Raw genomic sequence first — 17871 nt, 5'->3', positions numbered from 1 at the left:
AGCCCTTCCCCTCCCCGTGGCCACTTATTTGGGGAAGGGGGGAGAAAAAGGGCAGCCCCCGGGCTCGGGGGGGGGGGGGGGGATTTGCCAGCCCCGAGCGGCGCCGCTTGCGCTCCTGCACTGAATCACCTCAATTACGGATTCACTTGGATGAGATTTGGGAAAACAGGAAAAAAAAAAAATAAGAAAAAAAAAAATAAAAAAATCACAAAAAGAGAAAAAAAAAAAAAAAAAACACAACAAAACCAACCCGCCCTCCTCTTTTTTCCTCCTCCTCCTCCTCCTCGGGCTGTGGCATAAATAGCTGCCGGCACAGCACCGGGGGCCAGAAGCGCAGGGCAGGCGCCTTCCCCGCACGCTTGGCACCGCCACGAGCACCCCCGGCCATGGCTGAGCCTTCGCTGCCCCTCTCCTTCCTCTGCCTCCTCGCCCTCTCCTCCGCCTGCTACATCCAGAACTGCCCCCGGGGAGGCAAGAGGGCTTTGGCCGACGCGGCCCTACGGCAGGTAGGGTGGGTTTGTGGGGTGGGGAGGGTGCCTGAGGGCTTGGGAAGCGGTGGGGTTGGGGGATCGGGGCTGAAATCGTGCTGGGAGCAGCTGTAGGGAGCCACCTCGGAGGTGTTGGGGGGTTTTTATGGACGTGGAGGGGTTCCGAGCAGGCCTGGAGCCCCTTCCTTTTGATTTTTGGGGTCGGGTGTTTGAGCTGTGGGGTTTCCCGCAGTGCCTACCCTGCGGCCCGGGGAACAGAGGTCGTTGCTTCGGTCCCGGCGTCTGCTGCGGCGCGGAGCTGGGCTGCTACCTGGGCACGGCGGAGACGCGGCGCTGCGCCGAGGAGGATTACCTGCCCTCGCCCTGCCAACCCTCCGGCCAGCCCTGCGGCTCCGGCGGCCGCTGCGCCGCCAACGGCGTCTGCTGCAGCGCTGGTAACGGGGTGGGGGAACCCAAAAAGGGGGGATACGGGGTCGGGGTAGGGCTTTTGGGGGGTTTGGGTACGGAAAAAACCCCGCCAGCCCCGCTCCCTGCGTAATAAAAGCACCAAAAGCGGAGCTGGAGCCTCTCGGGCTCAAAACCCTACAGCTCCGCGGGTGCTGGGCTCTAAAACCCCACAGCTCCTGACTCCGTCCCCACTGTTTTTCCCCCTCGCAGACGCCTGCGCCGTGGACGCCGCGTGCCTGGAGGAAGGCAGCGAGAGGGAGGAAGAGGAGGAGGAGGCGGAGAAGAACCTGACGGTGCTGGACGGCTCGGCCGGGGACCTGCTGCTGCGCCTCATGCACCTGGCGGGCCGGCAGCAGGGCAAGCAGCAGCCTGGCCTCTGAGCCACACGCGTGTGCTCGCCCCCATTGTGTACATAAAAAACCCCAATAAATGTCCTCTTGCACTGTGCTGGCCTCGTGTGGGGTGCAGGGATGGGGACGGGATGGGAAGGGGACATCAGAAGCTTGGGGATGCGGTTGTGGGTTCCGGGGTGGCCAAAGGGGGTGGGTGCGGAGGCTGCAGCCCCGATCCTAAATCCCTCTCGTCCTGTTCTCATTGGGATTTTCCACCTCAGAGGGTTAGCTGCTGGTTGTAGGGATTTTACTGGGCTGGCTGTGGGATTTGCCACATTTTTCCCAGCCCTAAAAGGGAGAAGCCCACCCGGCAGAGGCAGCCTGTGGGGTTTGCAACCCCAGTTCCCACCCCAATTCCCCCGGCACACGCAGATCTGGGACGGGGTCGATCCCCAGGGTGTCACCCTCACCTCACCTCCTCGCCAAACCCCGCTGTGGGGGCAGTTTGGGGTTCTGGTGCCTTCGGGAAGCGGAGATTTGGGGTTCAGCTCCTGGTACAGCCAGCTCCGTCCTGGGGCTGACACCGCACAAACCCATCGCGCCCCTCGGGTGGTGACACCGGCTCCGTCTCACCTCCTAAATAGAAGAAAAAGCAGGAAACCACCCCAAAACCACCACAGATCTGCAAGCTTTGGGTTCCCCGTTAACCACAATCCCCCCAAATCATCTCACCTTCCCACCGCAGCGATCCCATTGCTCACCCACCAGCCCCCTGCACATTTCCCCCATAAATTTGGGATATTTGGGCACACGTCACCCCCCAAGTCTCTTACCCTTACGGGGTCTTTGCTCCGGGTGGGTTTTTGGGGTCCGTGGTCCCAAACGGAGCCGCGTCCCTCCTGCAGTCCCTCTGGGCTGGTATATGGCCGCGTGTGGGGCCGGCTGTCCTTTATAGGGTCCCCGGGGGAGGTGGAGCTCCTCCAGCCAAGGGGCCGCATCCTGGCTGCCCACGTCAGCCCCACGCACCTCCGGGGGCCGTATGGGGTGACCCCAATGATCCCGTTACCCGCGGCCCCACTAATCAGAGGCCATGGGGTCGTGCTCCCTGATTAAGGAGGCGGCGGCAGGGCTCGGGGTCGCGCTCCCCGCAGACGTAAGAGCTGCCGGGGAATTAATTCAAGCCGGGAAGCTCTTAATTGCGGTAACGAAGGCGTGGAGGTTGGGGCTCGGGGGGGTGCTGGAGCCACGTGTGCGGCTCCAGGGTGGGAGTTATGGGGGATTTGGGGTTTTTGGAGTGTTTGACGATGAGGTTTCGGGGGGATTTGGGGTTTGCAGGTGTTTTCCTATACGGTTTTGGGTAGCCAGGGTGGGTTTGGGGTCACCTGGAGGTGCTGTGCTCTTGAGCAGCAGGCAGAGGGGGGCAGGAAGGACCAGACACCGCATTTCACACCCCAACACAGAGCCCCAAGCCCTATGGGGCTGTTTCCCCCCCCAAACCAGATGGGATTTATATAGGGCCAAGCGCACAGCCTCCCTAAAGCTCACCCTCCTCACCCCACAGCCCTCGGGACGCCTTCCTCCAACCCCAACAACCCCAACGGGACAGGAAGCGAGGAACCCGCAGCCCACCTGCTGAGGGGGCCGGAGGTGGAAAACCACAAGATTTCACCCCAAAACCAACCCCACAACCCCCTTAAACCCCCCTCCTGCAGCCAGAGCAGGCGCCGAGGCACAAATGAGCGCCACGGCGCTGCCCTCACGTCCTCGACCGAGGCCCCGGGTGTGGACACCAATGCCTCGGGGCTTTTAGGGGAAACGGGTGACCACGCTGGCGGCATGCTAAGCAGCAGGCGGCCCTATAAATACCTCAACCGGCCGCCACGAGGCCCCAGAAGCGTCCCGACCCCGCAGCCATGTCCTCCAAAGCTCTCGCTGTCTGCCTGCTGGGGCTCCTGGCGCTCTCCTCGGCGTGTTACATCCAGAACTGCCCCATCGGGGGCAAACGCGCCGCGCTGGATGTGGACATCAGGAAGGTAGGGCCCTACCGGCTGCTCTCCTCCTCCCCATCCTCTTGTGGGATCTTTTCCTGCTCCAAATTTTCCTAAATCCCTGAGGTGAGGTGTGGGGAACGGTTTAGGAATGGTTTTGGGGTCGGGTGGCTTCTGCAGGGAGGGCTGGCCCCATAGCAGCGCAGGGAGAGGTGGGAAGGAGGAGTGGTTTTCACCCCCGCCGCTGTTTGAGCTGGGGAAAAAGGCTTCCAGTGGGGTAAATTGGGTGTGGGGTTTATAGGGTGGCTGTTTTAGGGGTGAAAACAGCACCTCAGCACCCCATTAACCGAGCACCAAGAGGATTGTGCTGCTCCCGAGGCAAATCCCTCACGATACAGAGGTGAGGCTGAGCCCGGAGCGGATTTTAGGGGCGAGGAGAGGCTGGAAAAAAAAAAAAAATAATGGGATGTGGGGAGCGGGCGGCCCCTCTGCCACCACATTTCCACCCCGTGCAGTGCCTGCCCTGCGGCCCCAGAAACCAGGGGCGCTGCTTCGGGCCCAACATCTGCTGCGGCGAGGAGCTGGGCTGCTACCTGGGCACCCCGGAGACGCTGCGGTGCCGCGAGGAGAATTTCTTGCCCACGCCCTGCGAGGCCGGGAGGAAACCCTGCGGGGGAGACGGGGCCAACTGCGCCGCCCCCGGCATCTGCTGCAGCAGCGGTGAGCCCCCCGGGGGATCCCAAACCCCATAGGAACGGGGTAGAGGGGGGAGAGGGGGTGGTTTCGAGCCTAAAAAGCAAGGCAGAGCGGGCTGCGAGACTCCTGTAGCGTCCGCTGACTCTGTTTTGGGTTGGCAGCCCCGGATTTTTGGGGTGTGATGCTGCCCCACGGCCTCGCTGCTGTGACCCCACAAAAAAAATAGGGTGCTGCTTCGTGTTATGAAGCAAAAAAGGTGCTGCCTCGCTCACGCCAGGCTCTCTCTCTCCCTTTTTCTCTCCCCGGCAGAGGGCTGCGTGGCCGACCCAGCCTGCGAGCGAGAGGCGCTGTTCGCGTAGAGCCCCGGGGGAGAGGATGAGGAGCCCGGCCCCAAAAAGCTTTGAATGAGAAATAAAATGCTGTGGAGAATAAAAATGGCGTGTGGGGGCTTCTCGGGGGCTGGCTGCAGGCTTCAGATCCCTCCCGGGTGGAGGGAAAGGGCTGGTGGTAGGGTGGAAGCAAGGCTGGAAGGGGATTTCCTGCAGTAGGGGATTTGATGGCAGGGAGTAGGGTTTGGGATTTAGGGTCCGGCAGCCCCAAGGGAGCAGCTGTGGGATAAAACCCAGAGGGGAGCAGCCAGCTCTGCCCCTGAGGGGGTGCTGCAGGGCGGGGAAGGGAAGGAAACAGGATCGAGACGTCCCCAGAGCAGATTTCTGATTTAAAAGAGGGTTTGAGGCTGCCCGGCAGCCCTCCCAGCAGGGCAGGACACGAGCAAGGAAGGATTTCACGCAACAAAACACACCGAATCTGTGTTTTTTGACAAAATATCGCAGACCAGGTTTACTGAAGGGGACGAAACGCCGCGTGAGGCCGCTGGCACACGGCGTTTGTGCCACGCAGGGGTGGGCAGGTACCAGGGGGCGGCGGGGCAACGAGTTCTGGGCACAACCCCACGGCAGGAGGCGAAATCAAAAGCAACCGAGCGCAGGAAACCAGAGCAGGAGGACAAAGAGCGCCTCGAAACGACGCGGTTCCACCCCACGGCCGAGCGTTTCCCTTTCTTTCCTTCCCCAGCCCCTGTTTGTCCAATGATCCTGTTCCCGATGGGGGCAGCGGGAGCGGGGAGAGGCCGAGGGTCCCGTCCCCACGCCCCGTTAGGACAGCGGGGTGCGCCTGGCCACGCGGCCCTCCCTGTCGATGGCGAAGTTGTAGCTGCGGGGGTTGTCCAGGCACTCCTCGATGCGCGCCTCCAGGTTCTCGGGGGTGAGGAACGATTTGGCTTCCTCCTGGAAAGCCCGATTTTTGCGGCGACACAAATCCCCGGGAAATCAACCCATTTCCATCTCCCTCCCCCCGGGGTTGCCATGCTGTTGGTACCTGCAGGCGGAGCACGGCGCTCTCCTTGCGGCGCAGGGAGGCCTCCAGCTGCCTGGCTTTGCTCTCCGCCGCCTGCAGCTTCTGCCTCTGCCGCTCCTCCGCTTCCCTCCGCGTCCTTTCCTCTCTGCCCCGCGGAAAAAGGAAAAAAAATAACAAAAAAAAAATCTTAAAGTGAGGCAAAACGACCCCAGAAAGCGTTTCTACAAGGCTGTAGACATATAAAATAAACGCAGCGGCTCTGGGGGAGGGAGCCCTTGTTGGCCCCGCTGGGGTTTTTAGGGGGTGAAGCCCCAAATCCCGTTGTTTCCCCCAAACCTGCGGGCTCGCTGCCGGGCGTTCTCGGCCTCGTTCCAGGCCATGAGCAGCCGGTGCTCCTCCCGCAGCGCCGCCGAGTCCTCCTGCTGCTGGCGCTCCTCACGCTGCCGCTGCAGCACCTCGGCCCTGAACATGCAGCTGCCGCGGGGTGGGGGAGCTCAGCACCCCACAACGCCCCCAAACAGCCCCCTTGCATCGTCCCCTAACCCCTCAAATACCCCAATACAGCCCCATACCCAGCTTCATGCCCAGGTAAAGCCTCCCCCAGCCGCACCCCTGCCCCAAAGCAGCCCCATACCCAAACCATTACCACGCAGCAACCCCAAACTCAACCCCCGGCCCCACAGCAGCCCCTTAGTCAAACCCCTGCCCCATAGAAACTTCACTGTCCCACTCCCACCCCTGCAAACCCAAAACCAGCCCCATACCCCGCAGCCACCCTCCCCCAACCCCTCCATTACCCCAAAACGGCCCCATACACAGCCACACGCCCTGGAACAGCCCCAGAACTGCCCCATACCCAAACCATTACTCCCCAGCAGCCCCACAACTGCTCCCCTGCCCCACAGAAGCCCTACAGCCAAATCCCCACCCCACAAAAACGTCACTGTCCCACTCCCACCCCCCCAGCAGCCCCACACCCCACAGCCACCTCCCAATCCTTCCATTACCCCAAAACAGCCCCATACCCAGCCACATGCCCTGAAACAGCCCCAGAGCCGCCCCATACCTGAACCATTACCCCCCAGCAGCCCCATACTTAAACCCTTACTGCACAGCAGCCCCAAACCCGACCCCCCGCCCCACAGCAGCCCCTTAGCCAAACCCCTACCCCACAGAAACTTCACTGTCCCACTCCCACCCCCCCCCAGCAGCCCCACACCCCACAGCCAGCCCCATACCCCACAGCCAGCCCCATACAAACCCCCCATTACCCCAAAACAGCCCCATACCCAGCCAAACGCCCTGGAACAGCCCCAGGGCCACCCCATACCCAAACCATTACCCCCAGGAGCCCCATACTTAAAACCCTTGCCCCACAGCAGCCCCAAACCCGACCCCCTGCCCCACAGAAACTTCACTGTCCCACTCCCACCCCCCAGCAGCCCCACATCCCACAGCCACCACCCCCCCAACCCCTCCACTACCCCAAAACAGCCCCATATCCAGCCACACGCCCAGAACCACCCCATACCCAAAGCATTACCCCTCAGCAGCCCCACACTTAAACCCTTGCCCCACAGCAGCCCCATACCCAAACCGTTACCCCACAACAACCCCACAACATCCCCACAGCAGCCCCAAACCCCCTCCCCAGCCCCCTCCCCAGGTACCGGAGCGCCCCGAGCACGGCGCGGTGCTGCCGGTAGCGCTCGGTGACCACGGCGAGCTCGGCGGGGTCGACGGGCGGCGGCAGCTTAACGCGGGCCGCTTTAGCCTTGGCGGGGGGGTCGTGCCGGGTCTTGCGGCCCCGGGCCGGCACCAACCGCGGGCTCCAGGCGAGGCCGAGGCCGAAACCGGGCCCGGAGCCGGCCCCGGGGCCGAGCGCGGCCTCCGCCACCGCCCCCGGCCGGCAGCGCCTCAGCGCCCGCAACATGGCGGCCGGAGGGAGGGGGCGGATGTGACGTAGAGGGCGGGAAGCGGCGGCCAATGAGGAGGGAGGAAGGGGAAGGGGGGTGGGAGCGGGGCGTGATGGGAAATGTAGTTCGGGAGGGGCTGGGCTAGAGGCCCGGAGGGGGGGCGGGGTGAGGAGGGAGGGGGCGGCCCGGGGGGGGGCGGCAGGGCCCGGGGGGGGCTGGGACCTGTGGGGGGGGAGAGATTAGGTGGTAATCCGGGGTAATCCGGGGTAATCCGGGGTAATCCGGCCGTAATTCGCGGTAATCCGGGGTTATACGTGGTAATCTGGGGTAATCCGGGGTTTTAATCCCGGGGAGGGGGGAAATCCGGGGGGTAATCCCGTGGAAGAGGGGATAATCCCGGGAGGGGAGGGATAATCCAGGTGGAATAATCCCATGGGGGGGTAATCTGGGGGGCAAAACAACCTAAAGGGGGATAATCCGGGGGGTTAATCCCGTGGAGGGGGTAATTCGAGGGTTAATCCCAGGGGAGGAGGGGCAAACCCGAGTGGGGAGGGGGGAATCTGGGAATAATCCCGTAGGAGGGGGTAATATGGGGGTAATCCCGGTGAGTAATCCCGTGGGAGGGGGGTAATCCCGAGTGGGGAGGAGGTAATCCGGCGGTAATCCCGTTGGAGGGGGTAACCTGGGGGTAATAGTGGTGGGTAATCCCGTGGGAGGGGGTAATCTCGGGCGTGGGGGGGTAATCCCGAGGGAAGGGTAATCCCATGGAAGGGGGATAATCCCATGGGAAGGGGGGAAAATCCCGTGAAAATGGGGATAATCCCGGGCGGGGAGGGATTACCCAAATGGGAATAATCCCATGGGGGGGGATAATCCGGGGGGCAAAACAACCTAAAGGGGGATAATCCGGGATAATCCGGGATTTTTTCCCTACCTGCAGGCCCGGGGGGGCGCCGAGGTCCCTCTTGCCCCCCGGGTACCAGCCGTGGGACCAGTGCTGGCCCCGGGTGGCTCCCGCCAGCAGCAGCAGGGCCAGCAGCAGCAGCAGCAGCGGGGCGCGGGGAGCCATGGCCGGGGGCTACGGGGGGCGAGGGGGGGGCTGTGGGGTCGGGGTGGTCCCCACCCGGTACCCGGCCTCCTACCCGCTGCTGGAGGGGATGAGCACCCATGGGTGCTGCTCGGGGTGGGTTTGGGGTGGGGATGAGCACCCATGGGTGCTGCTGGGCTGGGATTAAGATGGGGATCCCAGGGGGTGTGAGCACCCTTGGGTGCTGCTGGGCTGGGTTTGGAGTGCAGATGCCATGGGGTTTGAGCACCCATGGGTGCTGCTCAGGGTGGGTTTAGGATGGAGATGCTAAAGGGGACAGGCACCCATGGGTGCTGCTGGGCTGGGATTAAGATTGGGATCCCAGGGGGTGTGAGCACCCATGGGTGCTGCTGGGCTGCTTCTGGGGACAGGGATGCTGGAGGTGTGAGCACCCATGGGGGCTGCTCTGGGTGGGTTTGGGATGGGGATCCCAGAGGATGTGAGCACCCATGGGTGCTGCTGGGCTGGGATTACAATGGAGATGCTGGGGACGTGAGTACCCATGGGTGCTGCTGGGCTGGGGTTAGGGACAGGGATGCTGGAGGTGTGAGCACCCATGGGTGCTGCTCAGGGTGGGTTTGGGGTGGGGATGCTGGAGGGGATGAGCACCCATGGGTGCTACTTGGAGTGGGATTAGGATGGAGATGCTGGAGGGGAGATGCCGGGGGTGTGAGCACCCATGGGTGCTGCTGGGCTGGGATTAAGATGGGGATCCCAGGGGGTGTGAGCACCCATAGGTGCTGCTGGGCTGGGATTACGATGGAGATGCTGGAGGGGAGATACCGGGGGTGTGAGCACCCATGGGTGCTGCTGGGCTGAATTTGGGGTGCAGATCCCATGGGGTTTGAGCACCCATGGGTGCTTCCTATGCTGGTTTTAGGATGGAGATGCTAAAGGGGACAGGCACCCATGGGTGCTTGCTGGGTTGGGTTTGGGATAGAGATGCCACGGGGTGTGAGCACCCATGGGTGCTGCTCGGAGTGGGTTTGGGATGGGGATGAGCACCCATGGGTGCTGCTGGGCTGGGATTAGGATGGGGATCCTGGGGGTGTGAGCACCCACGGGTGCTGCTGGGCTGAATTTGGGGTCGGGATGCTGGAGGGGATGAGCACCCATGGGTGCTGCTGGGCTGGGGTTTGGGGTGGCGATCCCAGGAGCTGCGAGCACCCCCGGCTGCCTTTAGGGCAGATTCGGGTCCCCCCACCCCGGGGTGCCCCCATTCCCCCCCCAGGCTCTCACCTGCTCTCGGCGGGGCTCTGGGCTGTGTTCGGGGCTCGGCTCTTTTTGTAGGGCCGAGCTCGGCGGCGCTGACGTCGGCCCCGTTCCCCGGGGACCTCGCAGCCAGCGTGCGGGGCTGGAGGATGCTCTGGGCAGGCGGGGCGAGCAGCAAATCCCCTCCTGCCTCAGTTTCCCTCCCCCTTTAACAGATTTTCCCTTTTCCTCACCCATTTGCCCTTTGCCGCCCCAAATCCTGGGATTAAAGGGGATCCGGCCCTGGATTAGCTCCGGATTAGCTCTCCAGCCCTTGTTATTTGCAGAGGAGCCCACGGCCCCAAAACGCCTCAACCCAGCTCCGAGCATCAAGGAAGGGAAAAAAATCCTCATCCAGTGACTCCTCGGAGCGAGAAAACTATTAAAATTGACCCTATTCACCCATTTTTTAACAAAAAAGCGCTGCAGCACGGTGCCTTTAGGATTTTTTCTTTAGGGCTCTTCCCGTGCCCTGTCCCATTACATTTAGGGTTTCTCTGGATTTATCACCCGGGAGCAAACAGCCGAACCCTGACCCTACGTGTGGCTTTTGGGGTGCCGGGGGAAATAATGTGGGGGGACCCAAATCTCTGCCCGCAAAAAAAAAGGGGGTGAAAAGAAGGCAAAAACAACACGGCCCCGGCCCCTAGGAGCTGAAATTCCCAGTTTTTAGGCTGATTGTCGGGTGGAGCTGGTGCCGGCTTCATTTTAGGGCTGGGGAAGGAAAAGGGATGCAGGAGGACACCTGGGGTTTGGGGGAACACAATCCCAATGCCGGTTTGTGGTGTGGCCGCAGCTCCCCGTCGCCCCCACAAATTTGGGGGAGGGCTGGGGCCACCCTGGGTGAGCAGGGAGGGAGGCCCCGCAGCTGCAGGCACACCCCACACACCCATTTCCTTTGGGGAGCAAAAAAATCCTATTTCTTTTCCCATTTTTCCCCCTTTTTTAGTGCAAACCCCACCTGGCGCCGCGATGTTCAGCTCCCGACCCCACCGACCCCAAAGGAGGCGACTTCTCCTGCTTCTTCCACACCCCCGAGGATCTTTCCATACACACACACACAGAAAAAGCTTTTTTTTTGTTGTTTTTTTTTCTCCTTTTTTTTTTTTTTTTTAAGAGCTGACCGGCAGAAAAATGTGAAACCATTTCCCTGCGAGGTTCGGGAAAAAAAAAAAAAAAAGCTTGTGCTTGTGGGGGACGTTTCCAGAGATCCAGACTAGCTCGGCGGTTCGGTTTTGTTGCGTTTGGTGTTTGTTTGTTTTTTTTTTTTAAAAAAAAGCTTTACTCCCTCAAGAAAAAAAAAAAAACAAAAAAAAAAAAAAAGAGAGATTTACAAACAAAATACCAGCCTGCAGCGGCTCTCCAGGAGAGAGGCGGTGTGACGACAGGAATCCAACCAGCACGCGATTTAATTCCCCAATAAAACATTGGAAAACAAAAAAAAAAAAAAAAAAAAGGAGCCGACAGTATCTGCACTAAACACGTTGCTACATATAAAATCTCCAGCTAAGATGAAGCTCGTGGTACCAACCTCTAAAACAGTTAAGATATATACACGTATTCTGGGGGGGTATATTAACAAACAGAATATTACAAAATATTAAAGAAGGCAACTCTTCTGTCATTTTTTTTTTTTGTCTTTTTTTTTTTTAGTTTTTTGTCTTTTTTTTTGTTGGTTTTTTGTTTTTTTTTTTTCACTTGAAGTTGGCGTAGTCTGAGAAGGCGTCGATGTATTCCTGCACCACCTTGTAGCAGAATTCGTACTGTTCCTGCGGGGAGCAGAAAAGCGGAGGGTTAGGCAAGAAAAAATCCACCTTTGAGGAATACCGAGGTGATTTGGGGTCTGTACCCTGCTGTTACTGTTAGCAGCTGCCCCCATAAGAAGTATTTTATGGCTCTTGTGGGGCTGGGAAAGGGGAGAAACCCACGAGGGATGTCTCTGGATGGAGGCAGCAGGAGCTGCTTTCCTCCTCCCTTCCCTGAAGTCCTGTTCTGAGCCCAAACAGACTTAAAAAAAATCCCCGAGCATCCTCGCAGCCCCTCTTGTTGAACCTCCTCCAGCCCTGTCTGCTCTTTTCCCTGCCACCCATTCTGCCCAGGTCACCCCAAGATGAGTTTCCAGGCTGTTTTTAAATAATTACACAGGGTAAAGGGTGAGGATGCCCCCAAAAAGGCTCCTCCAGCTCAAAAAGGGGGCGATGCACTCAGCCAGCCCAGCTCCGCTCCCCCCATGTCCCAGCAGGAGGACGGGGAGGGAACCTCCTCACCCGCCTCCACCCCAAAAGCTTTCATGTGGGGGGGAAAAACCTTCAGCAGGGGAAGTTTTTCTCCAAAATCTCCGGGAATTGAGCCCCCGGAATGTCCTCAGAGAGACCCAAGGAGCGTGCTCGGCCACCCTTACCAGTGTCTGCACCATATGCGGCCTCTGTAGTCGTAAGCTCTTCACCGTCTGAAAGACGTCGAGGATCCCTTCTGCCTTCACCCTTTCCAGCACAGTGCTCAGCGCGCAGAAAGTTCCCGTTCTCCCCGCTCCGGCACTGCCACAGAGAAACCCAGAGGTGAAGGAATCCACCCACCGTGCCCCGCTGGTGTTTTTTCATCGTTTCCACACACCACCCAAGCCGCACGGTTTTAAAAACGCCGGTGTTTGGAGGAGAAAACGAAGCCAGCCCCGAATTTCGGGGTTTTTACCTGCAGTGCACGGTGATGGGGTGGTTGCCCGACTGCTGCTGCTGCTTCTGCACGGCCGCGATGATGTTGATCATCCCCTTCCCGTCGCTGGGGATCCCAACCTCGGGCCAGCCGTGGAAGTGAAACTGCCGGATCTGCCGGCTCTTGTTTTCCTGGGGGGGAGGAGAGCACAACGGGAGCTCAGCACAATAGGAAGAGGAGGAGGAAAAGCTGAGGCCCCCCAAAAAAAAGGGCCAAGGGTGGGCTCTTACCCTGGTGTTGGTCACCAGCAGGTCCCGCACCGTGTAGCTCTCGCACTCCTCCTCTTTTTTCAGCTCCACGGTGATGTCCCCGTAGGACACGGAGCCGTCGGAGGGCCAGTACTGGGCGCACTTCTCCTGGGAAAGAATTGCAGGAGGGGTCAGGGGGGGCTCCGGTGCCTTTTAGGGCTCACCTGGATGCGGCCAGGCTGTGCTTTTACCTGGCCTCTCTCCTCCAGCTCCGTCAGCATCACGATGGAGCAGGATTTCCACTCCCAGATCATCCTCCAGAAGTCCTCTATCGTGTGCTGCAGCGGCCCTTGGCTGGCGATGTAGGAATCCTTCTGGCGATAACCCTGCACGGAAAGAGAGGAAAAAAATGTGGTTTTGGGGAGAAAACACCCTCGAACCTTTTTTTGTGGTGCCCAGAGGGGCTCTGGCAGAGGTGTCACTGCTCTGCTGAGAAATCTCCCCGGGAGCAGCGCCCCCGTGGAGCTCTCCGTGTGATTTAATCCTGCAAAGAGCGCGGCGCGGGCACTCGTCATCCCGCCTGGAAGTGCCAAGTGAAAGGGCAGGCCAGATTAGCAAACCCTCTCTGCCCTATTCCTCCACGCCAGGCAGAGAGGCCGAGGCGCCCAGGCTGCTCGTCGCGGCTCCCCGCGCCGTGCCAGGCTCTCCGCACGCTCAGCTCCACCAGCTTGAGGTCTGCGCGGGAGCTCTCCCCTCCAAAATAACCAAGAAATGGTAAATCCGGTGGATTTGGGGGCTTTCTGGCTCATTCCGAGCGGGGACTGAGTGCAGCACCGTGGCTGTCTGTGCAAATAATCGCAGCCTGGCTGCGGGCAGAGCCATCTGCCTTGGTTTGACCAGCCCCAAAAAACTTGGCAGCTGAGGCACCGCCAGACAAAGCTCTGCCACGGCGAGCCCTTCGTTTGTGCCAAGCGCAGCTGAGGCAGGATCCAATTCCCCAGGTGTGCGTGGCCCTACGTGGCTGGAGGAGAAAGGTTTGGGTTTCCAGAACTCCTAAAGACACGTCGAGAAGCCTAAATTTCGTGGCAATCACGGCTGAGTGCTCCAGTTCTGCTTCTTCCCGGGGATTTGGGGAAGAAAGGAGCAAAAGCAGGCGTTGCCAGAAGTCAGGGTGACTCCGCTCCGCCAGAAGAGCACGAAAACCTCCACCGCTCCCCCGTGACCTCACGGCAGGCTGACTGCAGATGTTCCGTCATTCGGGGCTCGTCACTGAAACGAAGCTCAGCGGAGGCAGGAAATTGAGCCCTCGACAAAATTGCCTGCCTGACATTTCGCCTTTCTGATCTAGACCAAGGCAGGCTGCTCGCATCCGCCTTTCGGCAGCAGCTGACGCAGCCACGGCACATGCAGGGACCTGACAAGAGGGATTTTTTTGGGGGGAGAAAAGCTCATTTGGGACGTTGTATCTGGGGAATGCATTGATTTTACGAGTTCAGCCCGTGGCAGTAATTACCCTTTGGGGGAAAAAAAAAAAAAAAAAAGCCCCGCCGCCGTGAGGAAATGATATTAGAAATTGGGCTGGGAGAAATGATGTTAGAAAAAAAAATAAATGGTGTTAGAGATTGGGCTAATTCTTTGTCACTTCCCCAGCGCTGCACAAAGATAAACACTGCTGGGAGGCGGCCCCCTGAAGTCAACAGGATTACTCAGGAGAAAAAAGGCTGTGCAATCACCGCTGTCCTCCTCGGAGGGAGGAAAGCACTTAACCTCCCCGCCTCATTTCCTGCAGCCACCGGGACAGGTGTAATGGGATTGACCTGGTTTTCTCCAGGGTTTTGGGATCCGCGCAGCGCTCCGTGAACTAATTTGGGGGATGTTTTCTGACCAAACGAGCCATGAAGCAATTACTTTCATGGCTTTGGGCATCCGCTTCTCCGAGGCTATCGTCAAACCCCGGAGCTGCAGAAGGGAGAGCAGGATTTGGAGGCTCTGCTCAGGCTCTACATCTCCTCTCCCACTCAAGCCACGAAGAAACTGGGGGTACAGACTGAGAACCCGCTGCCTGCACGGTTTCTTTGAGACAAACCAGTGCTAAAAAAGCAAAGAGAAGTGGCAGGAAGCTTAGGAAACCTGTAGGAGAAGGGGTTCAGGACAAATCCTTCCTGCAGGGAGAAGTGTGAGGTGGGAGAAGATTCGAGAAGACTCACGTCAATGAAGGACGCGTTTACGTAGTCTGTGTTTTCTTCACCTCTCTTCACTGGAATGATTACTCGGTTGAATTCATCTGAAACAGAAGCAAAACGATCAGAGTTTTGGGGAATTTTATTGAGAATCACGCGTGGCCTTTGGCTGGGAAGTCACCAAGCCCTAAATGAGACACAGGAAGATACGGGAAGGGAGCTCTCTGCTCATTTAGGACAAGAAGACTTGGTTCTGCCTCCTGCCATGCCCTGATTTGGGGGGACTGGAGCAGGGAGAAGGGTGCAAGGGTCCTGAAAACCCACCTCACCTTGACCCTGCCCCTTCATGCTGTCCCTGCCAAACGTCCTCCTGAGTCCCCCTCCCACCTCAGCCACCCTGTGCCCCCACAAACGCCTCTGTCCCCCTCCTCGTTGTCCCAGCCCAGCCTTACATGGAATTATCTGAAGCACCCTGTTCTTCTTCATGTTCGCCGGCAGATTGCCCGTCCTCATCTTGTCGTTCTGAATCTTGATCGAAGTCAGCTTCTGCAGAGGAAGAAAGGGAAGCAGGGAGAGCTTTTTGGGGCCAGCAGAGGAAAACCAAGCACACGAGGCTCCCTGCTGCCCCGGCACGGGCTGAGCAAACCAGAGCAGGAACCAGGCTCACCTTGAACTCCTCTTCCAGGCCGTTGCTGCTGGTCCCTGGCACCTTGTTGTAGATCTTCTGGAGGTGGATTTCTAACGAAGTCACCTCCAGCTCCGTGTCGCCGTAGAGATAGTGCTCCAGCAGCGCTTGGTATATGAACACATACTGCATCTGGAAGGGGTGCAAGGAGAGGCCCTCAGCTCCCAGAAGGACCTCAGCGGGCACCCCGTGAGGGCTCCGAGGCTTTATTTGCTATTCCTGCAGCAATCTGACCCAAAGCTGCGAGGGAAAGCTGGTGACTGCAACCAGCGGGACCTAACGAAAGGCTCCCTCGACACAGCTCTGTCTCAGCGCTCCTCCCAAACCCAGGGACGACCTCGAGCTGCAGGCGGAGCCGCTGCAGGGGGCTGTGGGGCCGAGGGTACGAAGGAAAACCCAAAGGAGAGAAGCCCCAGGGAAGCAGAGCGGCGTGCTTACATCTGTCTGTACCATCTGGCAGCGCTGCGCCCGGATTCGGCTGACGAAGCCGTAAACGTCCACCTTCCTCTCGGCGTGCATCATGTCCAGCATGGCATCGATGACGATGAAAGTGCCCGTGCGTCCCACCCCGGCGCTGAAAAGGCAGAGGGGACAAGGAATAAGTCGCTGCAGCAGCGCCGAGAGCCCTGTGCCGGAGCCCGGAGCTGCCCAGAAAACAGCAAATTGGGTTTAGGAGGAGGGGGAGGTTTCTACCCGCTGCCCTTCCACCCTCCACACCGTGAGGGTGAGCTTTATTTCGGTGCCTGGTGTTAAGGAGAGATGGAAGATGAGTCTGGGTGATGCTACGGAGAGCCTGAGCCCTTTCATCTGCTGCCTCCTGAGAAGGAAGCTGGAAAGTTGGACTCAGGAGGTGGCAAACCTTAAACCAAACCTTTAACCTCTGCCTTTAACCGTGGGGCTTTCCCTTTCGGAAAGGGACACAGCCTCCTGCAAACCCCAGGGGTGGTGCTGAGTCTGAATCTCGCATAAACAACGTGGTTTCCCCCTCGCAGGCTGAGCACCAGCTCCCCGCAGCTCAGGATGCTGCCCTCTCAGGCCCAGAGCACCAAGGGAGGTGCCTCCAAAGCACAGGAGGGGATTTTAGCTCAGCTCCGACTGAATCGAGCTGCACCAAGTGATCAAGAAGCTCACTCAGATCCATTTATTTTTATTTTTTTTGAATGTTCCTGTGTGGACAGGCCGAAGCTCGCAGCGTTAAATAACAAGTGGGAATAAAAAAACAAAAAAAAAAAGGAAAAACTGATGGAAAAAAAACATCCTTTGGGTATTAAATAGAAGATGCTCCCCAGGCAAGCGGGGAGAGGCGGAGGTTAGCTGTCACCGGGGCTCACCTGCAGTGCACCACTATGGCTCCTGCGTACTGGGGGTTACAGGTCTTCACCTTCTTCAGGAACTTCAGCATCCCGATGGGAGTGAAGGGCACCCCGAAATCGGGCCAGCTGGTGAAGTGGAACTGCGTGACGAGGCGCTGAGGCTTCTTGTTCGTGACGTCGCCTACCTGCAGGGGAAAGGCGGGCTGGGTTTCATCCCAAATACTTAGATTTACTTTCTTTTTCCCAAAAGCAAGGGGGCAGAGGGGGAGCTACGGCCCCCAGGCTGAACTTAGCAGGCTTAGGAAGCGTCGAACCAAAGCTCCAGGGCCGGATTTGGCTCTAAAAAGCTGTTATTTTAATTGCTCTGCATCATATCCTGCATCCTGCGGGTGGCCTTGGAGCTGTAAAACACCAGAGCAGCTCCTGCCATCACCCAGGTGATGCCACCTGCCCCATTTCATCCCCAACCTGACTCTCTCATTCCCCACGCCCCCCGCCAGTTTTGTCGCCTGCCTCTGGGAGCACGGGGAAAACAACGAGTGACGAAGGCAGCCGGAGCCTCGGAGGGTGGGACGAGGGAGTGACGGATGGGAAAGGCAAGGAAAAGCAACGCGCACGGCGCTGGGTTTCGTCTCGGCTCGTGAGGCAGAGCTGGCTCCTGTGGAGGCACCGACAGGGACAGCGACTGCTGGAGGATTTTGGGGCTGAACGCCAAACCTGGCTGCTGCCTGCCTTCAGTGGAAAACGGGGTCCCAGAAACTCGAGGTGAGCACGTTTGTAATAACTCTGGTTCAAAAGGGAGGCGGGGATGCTGCGGGGTGAGACTGTGGAGGGCACCGGCCCCGAGGAGGGATGCGGGGAGGGATTTGGGGGGGGTGCAGCACCTGCTGGATGCAGAATTTGCGCACGGTGTAGTCCACCAGCACCGTCACGTCCTCCACGGACACGCGGATGTTCCCGTAGGTCCAGCAGCCCTGATCCGGCCAGTACTGAGCACATTTACACTGCGGGGAGAGACGGGAGGCGGGCGGCTGAGCTCGGGAGCAGAGTAGAAGAGAAGAGGGCGGAGAGAGGCGAAAAGCTGCCACCCACCTCCTTCCTCTCCTTCAGGTTGGTCACCATCACGATCGTTGCCGTGTTTTGCTCCCAGATCATCCTCCAGAAGTCGTTCACCGTTTCTTCCTTTGGTCCTAAGGGCAAAATGAACAGATGGGGTTGTTATTAGGGAAAGG

At 59.2% G+C, this 17871-nt stretch overlaps 4 protein-coding genes across 4 annotated transcripts in view; 2 read left to right on the top strand and 2 right to left on the bottom strand.

The window, feature by feature from the left end:
• The first annotated feature begins 386 nt into the window (after positions 1-386).
• Positions 387-1315, top strand: LOC116489198 (vasotocin-neurophysin VT). The gene is made up of 3 exons (XM_032187399.1): positions 387-506; positions 721-922; positions 1146-1315. Exons 1-3 carry the CDS (start codon positions 387-389, stop codon positions 1313-1315), a joined length of 492 nt encoding a protein of 163 aa, XP_032043290.1.
• A 1865-nt stretch (positions 1316-3180) lies between these two features.
• On the top strand, positions 3181-4310 carry LOC116489199 (neurophysin 1). The gene is made up of 3 exons (XM_032187401.1): positions 3181-3300; positions 3771-3975; positions 4261-4310. Exons 1-3 carry the CDS (start codon positions 3181-3183, stop codon positions 4308-4310), a joined length of 375 nt encoding a protein of 124 aa, XP_032043292.1.
• A 449-nt stretch (positions 4311-4759) lies between these two features.
• On the bottom strand, positions 4760-7250 carry MRPS26 (mitochondrial ribosomal protein S26). Its single transcript, XM_032186722.1, has 4 exons — positions 6978-7250; positions 5644-5781; positions 5329-5452; positions 4760-5237 (listed from the first exon to the last, which is right to left on the bottom strand). Exons 1-4 carry the CDS (start codon positions 7238-7240, stop codon positions 5106-5108), a joined length of 657 nt encoding a protein of 218 aa, XP_032042613.1. The 5' UTR covers positions 7241-7250; the 3' UTR covers positions 4760-5105.
• A 3994-nt stretch (positions 7251-11244) lies between these two features.
• Positions 11245-17871, bottom strand: part of PTPRA (protein tyrosine phosphatase receptor type A) — a 79701-nt gene continuing 73074 nt past the window's right edge. Inside the window, exons 13-24 of the mRNA XM_032187134.1 lie at positions 17732-17829; positions 17524-17643; positions 16658-16824; positions 15765-15900; positions 15309-15458; positions 15094-15187; positions 14669-14745; positions 12713-12847; positions 12504-12629; positions 12253-12404; positions 11963-12098; positions 11245-11330 (exon numbers count right to left, since the gene is read on the bottom strand). Coding sequence (XP_032043025.1) covers positions 11256-11330; positions 11963-12098; positions 12253-12404; positions 12504-12629; positions 12713-12847; positions 14669-14745; positions 15094-15187; positions 15309-15458; positions 15765-15900; positions 16658-16824; positions 17524-17643; positions 17732-17829 — 1466 coding nt within the window. The 3' untranslated portion in view covers positions 11245-11255. The remainder of the gene's footprint in view (positions 11331-11962; positions 12099-12252; positions 12405-12503; positions 12630-12712; positions 12848-14668; positions 14746-15093; positions 15188-15308; positions 15459-15764; positions 15901-16657; positions 16825-17523; positions 17644-17731; positions 17830-17871) is intronic.

Source organism: Aythya fuligula, chromosome 4 (genome assembly GCF_009819795.1).
Source record: "Aythya fuligula isolate bAytFul2 chromosome 4, bAytFul2.pri, whole genome shotgun sequence".
NCBI classification, from domain to species: Eukaryota; Metazoa; Chordata; class Aves; order Anseriformes; family Anatidae; genus Aythya; species Aythya fuligula.
This window is presented reverse-complemented; position numbering and strand designations above follow the sequence as displayed.